The 11,310-nt window shown below is 30.8% G+C and overlaps 1 protein-coding gene across 1 annotated transcript; it reads right to left on the minus strand.

The window, feature by feature from the left end:
• Positions 1-2,531: 2,531 nt before the first annotated feature.
• LOC132745483 (uncharacterized) lies at positions 2,532-9,378 on the minus strand. Its single transcript, XM_060734433.1, has 3 exons — positions 9,218-9,378; positions 7,098-7,232; positions 2,532-4,644 (listed from the first exon to the last, which is right to left on the minus strand). Exons 1-3 carry the CDS (start codon positions 9,270-9,272, stop codon positions 4,370-4,372), a joined length of 465 nt encoding a protein of 154 aa, XP_060590416.1. The 5' UTR covers positions 9,273-9,378; the 3' UTR covers positions 2,532-4,369.
• Positions 9,379-11,310: the final 1,932 nt, after the last annotated feature.

The following is an 11,310-nucleotide window of genomic DNA, read 5'->3' on the forward strand; positions in this document are numbered from 1 at the left end:
TTTGTTAATTTACACTTATCATTGTAACTATTTGAGACACTGGAAAATGTATCCATGGAGACAACGGTCACAATTTAAAAGACATTAAATGTAATGAAATCAATTTCCTTCCGCTGTGATGTCTTGGACCTACAGACATTGAATATTAAAGACTATTTATAAAACATTCGATTATACCCCGAAAAGGTGATAAAGCCCGTAATATTATTTTAAGTTCCACAAATGGCCAATTTTACTACACCGTTTATCAAATGATAGCTTTAATTTTTGCGCAGTATGCCATGATGCAGATATAGATAAAAAAGTAATCACGATTTGATGACGTCGAAGAAATTACGTAGACTGATGCACATATCTGACTATTAACTGTATAAATGAAAATGTCACGTTATTGGCTGTTGTTTATGCCATGGCGACATAAATGAAAGGGTATAGACTTTATGATATTTGACAAAAGCGCATTTCCAGAATATTTCGTAAGGAATCTCTACATGATATTAATCAAGCAGTTTTGAAAAAGGCACATTGCGCCCCAGAAATGAATAATTTTTTCCCTTCCTAAGGAAGGTCAAATAGGAGTTTAGGTGCTTATCATAGAAAATAAAAGTAGCGCAGAATGTGAAATATTTTGTCAATAAAATAAATGTAGCAAAAAATATATAAACAAATTAGTATTTTGATTTCCATTCTCACTGAAACACTATAACTCTACTTGGTGCCAAAAAGCAAAAAGAATGATTCAGGTTATTGGCCAATGAGTTATTTATTGGCAACTATAAGAGGAATAAAATACTCCAAAAATGAAGCTTTTTCTGAAATAACAATAAAAGCATTTCTGGGTCATTTTAAGTCTTTAAATCATAGTCATTAATAATAGTGAATATTTATCTTGATTGATTGGGGATTTATTCGGCTCAGATATTTCTACCCCCATTTAGTCGGTTCCGGGCAAAATTTAATGTCTACAGAAACATTAAAGTTTCATAATAAACAAGTCTGGCTTACAATAACCATTTTTCATCTTTAATGAAACTCATATCAGCTTTGAAGGTCTTGTTTATACAGATTTTTTCAGTTCGTTTGTATAGGGTGCTATAAGCTTACAGACACACTTTCGAATCCGTTCCTAGAACCAACCAGTACTGAGCAATGAGTTAAAACTTTCTTGCTCAAGAAAGCAACGACAAACGGGGTTTAAACTGTCTAAAGATACTTAGATTACTAGTCTGATGTGTTGTCCACTCGTTCATTGCCTTGTGGAAGAAGTTCCGTTAACGTATCGCAAATTCAGTGATGTCATTACATAATCTTTTCAAAGATTAATATACAATATTTTACTGTCGCGTACCAGTTCTTGATAATTATTAAAGACCGTGTAATAATATTTTTTATCTATTTTTACCAAAAAGCATATAAAGTTAATTATTACATTTAATTAGTTACATCTGAATATTTTCTCCGTATACCAGATCCAATCTAGTGCCTCTGTAATAGTGATGGTGAGCTAATTGGACATTTCTTCAGATATTTTTCACATAAGTATACGATTTGCGGCGTGTTTTTACTTATTTTATGACACCAAAATCCTATAAATAATTCGCTTAGAGAGAAAGTAATTAAAGTTTAATTATTTAAAATGTAAGATAACAAGGAAAATGTAAAATAAATTACTTCCGGTTTACAATGTACATTTTAATTGTATCTGAAACGAGAAACAGCATTCTGAAAGCAGTTAATACACATTTGCTCATTTTCATAGACAGCTTTCCAACATGAAAGAACCCAAAAGTCTTTTTCCAAACATGGGGGGTTGGGATTTTAAAAGCCCAAGGGCCTTTAAAAAACTCCCCCACAGCCCCTTCGCAAAAAACAAAACCCCAAGTAAAAAAATCATCTTTATTCAAAAATTTTAAAAAGGAATTTACATTTACTTTTACACTTTTACATATTTATAATTATATAAAGAACAGTATGTACAAAATGATATGGACTGATGAAGGAATGAATTTTTAATTCATGAGCATGGGACATGTAAATGAAAATATAAACAGTAAAAAATCTGAATCATATACAAAACATACTAAACCAAAATGATATGTGAAAATGTTCTTCCTTCTTGATATTCAAGTTGGATCATGATGTGACACCAAGCTCATGATCATGTGACACCAAGTTTGTGATGATTTGATACAAAGTTCATGATGATGTGACACCAAGTTCATAATGATGTGACACCAAGTTAATGATGATGTGACACCAAGTTAATGATCATGTGACACCAAGTTTATGATGATGTGACACCAACAATCAATTACATGTATATACATCATGAAACAAATGTACATTTTGAATGTACATGAATATGATTCATCAGCAAAGACACATTAGTTGACCTAAAATGTGTATGACATGCACATAAACAATGCAATTCCATTGGAACTATAAAAATATATTAAACATTCTCTTTTTTCATTTTTACTTAAAGTAGAGCTAACAAAACAAATTATTAGATTTTGATTTTCTTATTTTAATTTCTAAAAATTCATCTCAGATTGGAATGCATTCTTACTCTAAACTTGGAATGTATAAACATGTATAATGATTTGAACAAATCTTTGAATACAAAAAAAAGTCATTTTGACTATGTACATATAATTGGAATAATCGTGAAATTGTTCCGTTGTATAATCGTGAAATTGTTCCATTGTAGATATATACAACCTATTTTCAAATCAAATATAGTAGTTTAAATGCATGTCATTCAAATCCAAATGGATCATGCATGAATATGTTTGATATAATTTATATCAACTAAAGTTTTACCTAGTTAGGATATTATTATCATCAAACTTGTTCAAGCTATTTACTGGCAAAGGTTATAAATGTTATATTGAATAAATATGTTTAAACCAAATGTGTTTTGTTTCCATGATATTTAAAATCATTACATCATTTTCTGAAAATTTCCAAATGGGTCACAAATCTTAGGACACAAACGAGATATCTTAGGACACAAACGAGAATGAGCAAAATTTATCTATATTGATGAAAATACAATATCATATTCTACTATATATGGCATTATACCAAAGTATACTATCACAGTTTACAGTGGTAACTTTTTGAAATAACAAGTTGTGAAACATGGAAATTTTTATGGTCATCCTAAAAGGAAAAATTAGAGATGTTACAGGCTTGGTTTGTTTGACTTCAACTGTTTGTTAATGCATGAATCTGTCCATAGTTTCATGTCACTTCCAACATTTAGTATTTCCCATAAAATTGTATAATTGAAAATTTAGGTACACTTGCATATGAGTTTTTGCATTAACAAACTATTTACTAAACAATTTACATTGTACATACTGTAAAAATGGGTTGATGAAATGCAAAGTGATATGATTTATTCTAAAAAAATGATGGAATTTACAATTTCTATGATACAGTCCTCATCGAGTAAGTTTATGAACTATAACACAAAACCTGAATGAACTTTTTGCTGAAATATCTACAAAAATATATAATTGAAACGAAAATCATTTAAGACAGAAGAACAATGATTAAGATATCAGATATAAAACATAATTATATGGAACTAGCCAGCACTGCAATAAAAGTATGTTAATTAACTTCTCCCCATTTTTGAGAACACGGCATGTTAAAATGTTTCATTTTGGAGATAAAAATTGTAGTTGTTGTAGAATAGTGCAATGTGTAAGTTCAAATGCCAGAAATTTAATCAGGAAGGCTTGTTACTTTAAGGCTTGAGTGATTAATTTCAAAGCATTTGAAAGATAAACCTTGCATTATTATAGAAAAATGCTAGAAAATAATTTACTATCTATATCCATTCTAACATGCTAATTAGAAAGAGAATTTACAACAAAATATGTTTAAACACATTGAGAGGGGAAGTAATTTTCCTGACACAGTTTGGTGTCCAAATATTAGTGACATCATTGGACGAACAACATTTCCTTTATATGCCATGCACATATCATATAATAATGCACTCAATTGCACAGTCTGTTTATTTGAGGAATAGTTTGTGAAGAGTGTTAGAATGATAATTATTTATTAAAGTATGAAAAAGAAACAAACAAAATGTGTTGGCTTGCTACATAAAAAAATGCGCTTTTTGAGCAGCAATTTTGTTATCTGATTACAAAAATTTCTCATTCAGTTATTTATTTATTTATTAAATTTTGTATCTTGTGATCATTTTTCCTTCTGTATCTTGGAAGACACAGTAAATTATTGCATATTATTTACTAATTAATATCAATCAAATTGTTCTCAATTATTTCTAACCAATCAACTCATTCATTGAAAATAGACAAAAGTAACTTTGTCATGATGAAAATAGTGTTTAAAAGATCACTCTCTTTGCTATAAATAATAATGAAAAACAAAGAGAGATAACCGGAACCACTTTTCCGAATAAACTATTTGCAGAGTTACATCCATTCCAGTCATTGCAAAAACAGTACATCATATTTGAGTCAGTTGTTTCAGTTGGGTTCCAGAAATCGTTCTTTCGGGACGGTTCGCAGTAACCATGACGACGGAGAACCGGCATCCTCAGACGGTGATAAGCAGATCTCATCAGATTATTCTCACATTCTCGGATAATTTTCTCCTCGCCTGAAATTGCAAAATAAAAATAATGGTCAAAATAGTTTTGGTGTTTTAGACTATGTTTTTTTGTAAAGAGACTAATCCTTAAAGATCCTGTAACACATTTTTTTCATGGTTTTATTTCATAAATATGATGCTCAAATTAAGATTTGTCAATATTGTAAGTTCCAATAAGCATTATTTATAAAGATATTACCGATTTTAATATTTCATGTAAATAAAGAGAGATAATTAGAAATTTATTTTCTATAAATTCTAAGTCAAATTTTCCAATAAGAAATGAATGCATTTAATTTATTGATTAAATATAATGTGCTTAAATATTTGCAGTACACATTTTACACATTCTTCGATGTTTGAAAATTGTTTTACTTGCATAATTATATACATATATATTTGTTTGCAAGTGTGGTATACAGACAGTAACAATATCAATCACAAAACATATAGGATCTTTAAATAATATCAGTCATTATTCACAATTTTAAAATAATTGTGTTTGTTAAGAGACCTAGAAATATTACCAATTTAATTAATTTCATAAGTGAAATATTTCTCTATAAAAGCAGACCTGGACAAGTCCAGGTCTCCTTTTATAGAGAAATATTTCACTCATAAAATTAATTGAACTAATGTGAAAAAAATATCATTCTAGTGCAAAAGACTCTAAAAACAAGAACCGGTTGATGCTCCCCGAGAAGGTTCTGGACACAGGAAAGTATAAAAAAAATGAACAAAGGGCAATAACTCCAAAATTAGACCAGGCTTTGTTTAGGTTCTTGAAGCGTTGCAGTTCTATCCAATAATATCTAGCTACCTACAAAGTTTCATGTTGATATCTCTAATAGTTTTAAAGTAATGTCCAGGACAAAAGTCAAAAAGTAAAAATAAACAAAGGGCAATTACTTCAAATAAGGCAAGGCAGAGTAATGATTCTTAAGCACTGCACTTCCACCAAATGAGACCTATCTATCTACAAAGTTTCATGTTGATATCTCTTATAATTTTAGAGTAATGTCCCAGACAAAGTTCAAAGTGTCAAAATGAACAAAGGGCAATAACTCCCAAAGTAGGCAAGACAGTGTTACAGTTCTTGTGCACTGCAAACTTACTCAATGAGATCTATCTACCTACAAAGTTTCATGTTGATATCTCTTATACATTAAGAAATATGTCCCGGACAAAGTTCAAAGTGTAAAATAAACAAAGGGGGATAATTCAAAAATTAGACAAGGCAGAGTTACGGTTCTTGTGAAGCACACCTACTCAATGAGATCTATCTACCTACAAAGTTTCATGTTGATACCTCTTATACTTTTAGAGTTATGTCCCGGACAAAGTTCAAAGTGTAAAATAAACAAAGGGGGATAATTCAAAAATTAGGCAAGGCAGAGTTACGGTTCTTGTGCACTGCACACCTACTCAATGAGATCTATCTACCTACAAAGTTTCATGTTGATACCTCTTATACTTTTAGAGTAATGTCCCTGACAAAGTTCAAAGTGTAAAATAAACAAAGGGGGATAATTCAAAAATGAGGCAAGGCAGAGTTACGGTTCTTGTGCACTGCACTTCTACTCAATGAGATCTATCTACCTACAAAGTTTCATGTTGATACCTCTTATACTTTTAGAGTAATGTCCCGGACAAATTTCAAAGTGTAAAATAAACAAAGGGAGGTAATTCAAAAATTAAGCAAGGCAGAGTTACGGTTCTTGTGCACTGCACACCTACTCAATGAGATTTATCTACCTACAAAGTTTCATGTTGATACCTCTTATACTTTTAGAGTTATGTCCCGGACAAAGTTCAAAGTGTAAAATAAACAAAGGGGGATAATTCAAAAATTAGGCAAGGCAGAGTTACGGTTCTTGTGCACTGCACTTCTACTCAATGAGATCTATCTACCTACAAAGTTTCATGTTGATACCTCTTATACTTTTAGAGTTAGGCAGAGTTATGGTTCTTGTGCACTGCACACCTACTTAATGAGATCTATCTACCTACAAAGTTTCATGTTGATACCTCTTGTTGTTTCAAAGTTATGTCCCGGACAAGAAAAGGGGACGGACGGACGGACGGAAAGACGGACGGATGGACGGACGGACAAGGCGGCGACTATATGCTCCCCCGAAATTTTTTCGGGGAGCATAATTACTTTTATTGTAACACATTATTATATAATAAGTATTTCATTAACACTTTAAAAAACTTGATGTAAATTTCATTGTATATTATGTTGAATGCATAGATAATTATAAATGACCTATCCATTAAAAAAACACAACTGTGCATTTGATCTTATGCAAGTCCTTTTTATCAGACCTTTATTCAGCTTTTTTTATAATAATTACAATTATCCAATGTTCACTTGAAAATTTTGCAATAGTCACAAGAACAATCAAAATGTGTTCAATCTATGTTCTTTAATTTCATAACAAAAAAATTCATTGATTTACCATCTTCTCTTGTAATAACTTTGACACAAAACTTAGAGTCTCCGCAGTCTCTCCACGGGAACATTCTCCAAACAACACCGTCCTCACCACATCCACCCATAGCACTGTAACATCTATGGCACATAATTGCCTCCCCTGAAAATATGTAATGTATGATCAATGAACTGTAAAATTTGGTATGATGTATATATGTATATATCTATTCAAAGAGATTTTTTTCCCCAAAGCTGTGTTTGACTTAATACATATGTTCTAAAGTTATGCAGTTTGGAGGGTTCTTGTGGCTAAGGTGTCTGGCGTTTCAACTGAAGCTACGCCAAACGGCAAGGTATAAATATGAAGAACATTGCTTTTCAAGATAGGTACTCCTTGAATTGTTTTGTAATGTGTCAAAAACTATCAAGTATCAACTTGAAAGCTTCATAAACCATTGGTTGCATTTTAAAGACCGAAAAATCTTAAAGACATTCTTGTTAATTCTAATGTTAGGTCTAATAACAAAAATGCGAAATGTTCATTCAGATGTAGTAGAAGTAGATGTACACATTGCAGCTACATTATTGAAAGTAATATATTTAGCAGTACTAATATTCCTGGTAAGAATTACAATGTAAATAACAATACTGATTGTTCTATGAAAATTCTTATATTATCTTGTCACATGTGATAAATGTAAAGAGCAATACGTTGGTCAAAGGAAGCAACAAGTGTCTAAATGTATGAATAGCCATAGGTTTGATATCAACAATTTTTCAGATCAGTTATTTTCTACCAATAGCGCTACACAGTTTAATAAAAGCAATCATTGTATTAAGGATTTTAAATTTATGTCAAAAACTATCACAAACACATAAAATGTCTAAAGACTATTGGAGTTTCAACATAGGTCAGGATCATGGGTTCTTTAATCCTACTGGGCTCAAAACCATGTTCCTTCATTTAACACCTGAAAGAACTGCATGGCTAGTACTTGAAGAGCAGGAAACAAGCCACACTGTTATATATATTTCCAATGAACTGTATTATTTTTGTCTTTGACATATCAGTTGCATGAAACAACAGCAACTCTTTGGTCAGGTTCCCGGACAGTCTAATTAATAAACATTTTGGTCTTGGAATTTTAGGCTACTAATTACTATATGGTAATCGTATTATAACGGGATTAATTAGTGTGTGTGACATGACCTTCATTAATATACCTTGATTGGTCAACTGATTGGATTATATTGAGTGATCTCAACTATCACTAATAACAAAGGTGACAAAATTGTAACATCATGACATGTGTCAAGTCATGCATACTTAAATCTCATTTATAAAAATAATTCATATTTGTAAATTAAATCCTGTGTAATGTGCTGAGGAGAATTCAATCTCAATTTAAATATGGAGGTGATAAGTCCAGAAATCTATCCCAGGTAAAATCGGCAGGCATACGAAATCAAGTTAGCTTAAGGTCTTCAGCGTACCCGTTTATATACTATGACATGCCGCATCAGATGAAAAACAAAAATGTTAAATAGCGGCTTATAAAGTTTTGGATGCCAGAACTAAAATCAAGTTAATTAATACATGTATGATCCAAAGGGACCCGGCACAGTGTTGGGAAAGTGTAAAAAAGTAATTCTTGAAAAAAAATATGCTTTATATATAGAGTCTCTAATATATACAGTATATATATTTTTTAGAATTACTTTTTTACACTATCCCAACACTGTGCTGGGTCCCTGTGGTATGATCGATTTCATCTGTTATAGATCACTTAAACTAAAACCTTAACAAAATTTTCAAGATCTTTTGAATCCAGAACAAATTGACATCCTAAAAGTAAATAACTTGAGAACAATTTACTTGCTAAACAGATGTAACTTGTACAATATTGCACTTCTTGGAATGGAGAGGGACAGGTGTTAACAATTAATTAACTGCTAGCCCAGTTTTGACTCAACGGATGGCATAATTACAGAAAGATGAAGTGAAATTTATTAGAAGTGAGTCATGTACACAGAAAAAAATGGCCGACTTCCTCAAAATTTAAATTATTAAACAACACACCTGGATTTACAGGTGTATTTTGATAAGTAAAACATCTTGAACAGTTCCAGTCAGTAATTACTTACCATATTCTAGAATGGTGGAGAGAATCACAACAATTAACAACAACTTCGGCCACATTTTCTATTTTCTTTTTAAGATAATTACATTTTTTGGTACACAATATAAAAGGTGAAGGTCGAAATGCTTATTGACAATATAGCGACATCTACTGGACAGGTAAAAATCACTAGGGGAAGCAACTCATACGCACTTTGTACAAAATAATTTTCGTACTTATTCTTTTCGTTCCTTATGTATATTGTAAATGTTTAAAGAGTGTTTAGCTATATCACATTTGACTTCTGAATGTGTGTATTGTATTATTTCTAAAAAAAACAAAACATCTTTATCAATTGAAAGAGTAACAGTTGTAAATTTCTGATATTTATAGCACAGACACTTCGTGGTGTGGAGCTTCAGACACTTCGGGGTGAGGAGCTTCAAACGCGTTAAAACATATATGTGAACAAATATACAATTTACTTTGATTTTAACTTAAAGTCCAAATAAATTGTATCTTATATATCATTGAAACTAAATTGAGGCTGTTCTGAAAAAAAAATCATATTTAAACGTCAATTTAATTTTTATTAATTTATTATTTTTATCTGAACTTTTATTATCTTATGTTATTTATGTGCGTTCAGTATTAGATATTTGAGCTAAATCTGTATCAAGATTTGGCTATAAGTATAAGCAGAGACTTTAATTAAATATATATAGCTCTGTGGTATAAGAAAAGACTAAACGATCTTAGTCTAAACAAGTAAAATGGTTTCCTGCGGGGAACATTTTTAATGATATAAAGATATTTCATTTAACTATTTTCAACATTGTTTGGGGGGATAAATAAACGTTTGTATCAGGAATATAGTTGACAATAATCGATCAATATAGAAGCTCACCATTGAAGACCTGAGAAGGTCGAACATAAAACAATTATTTCTTTTTAAGAAAATTATTAAATAGGCCTACCATTTTATGAATAATTCCGAGCAAAAAAGTAAACACACAAGGTTTACGCAGAAATATCTCTATTTATTATGGCAGATGTCACTACGTATATTTTAATCTTGTAGATTTTCAGTATAAACAATTTATTGTTTGTAAAATTTGAGATAGACATTAAAGAATCATTGATAATTTTCAAACACATCATTCAAGTTTTCCACCTAAAACGGTAAAATAATTATAGAAAATTAGAAATATCACGTAATAGTTTTTTGTTCTTAATTAGGTGTAATTCGAACTACATTCCCTAGAGGTAAATCCGTAACGTACCGGCAAACGGTATTTAGTTGGGTTTTAGAAAAGGTCAATTAACCAATCATATACGGTTTACAGATCACGTGCTCCTCCATGTACCGAAAACAGGTCACGTGCTCCTCAAAAGTTAAACGCGAACCAATACCCTGCGGTCCGGTCTCCAGACCGCAGGGAATAATGGCAGATCGAATATATTAATTTACACTTTTTAAAGCAAATGATTAGGCTAGCTATAGATAGATATAAGCAGATTATATAGAACACTGGTATTTTTTGTTTAGAAAAAAATATCCAAACAAGAAGTAGCCAAAAAAAAGGAGGAAAGAAATATGCATACAGTACTACGAATATTTTTTAAATAATTAAATTTGTATTGGTTATTTTATTACAACCTATATGTGCTTCTTTATATATATTTTTATGATCGTACAAGTTTCTAGGCGCACGTCATCTGGAAATATTTTTCTCTTATATTTGTTTTGAAAACTATATATCTCTCTAAAAACTTAGATTTTTTTCATGAATACTTTAAGCATAAACAGTTTTCAATTGTAATTTTAAAACCATTTTTAAGTAATTGCATAAGATAAAACTATTTAATGACGGATACATTTCAAATCCAAGCCAGAAACGTACATGTATATTATACGCTTATAACATTCATCCCTGATGATATATAAGTTGAACTAGTAGGATACTTACTGTATTTTTAGACACATATATCCGTCACCAAATCTCCGGGTGATAGATAGGAAATAATCAAACCTTACTCTGCTGTGAAGTCTGACAAGGCTCGCCACTATAGGGTTCGGCTAATCTCATTTAGAATTTACATTTAATTAAGAAATCC

This window comes from Ruditapes philippinarum, unplaced genomic scaffold (assembly GCF_026571515.1).
Source record: "Ruditapes philippinarum isolate M1 unplaced genomic scaffold, ASM2657151v2 ctg2613_1_1_1_1, whole genome shotgun sequence".
NCBI lineage: Eukaryota > Metazoa > Mollusca > Bivalvia > Venerida > Veneridae > Ruditapes > Ruditapes philippinarum.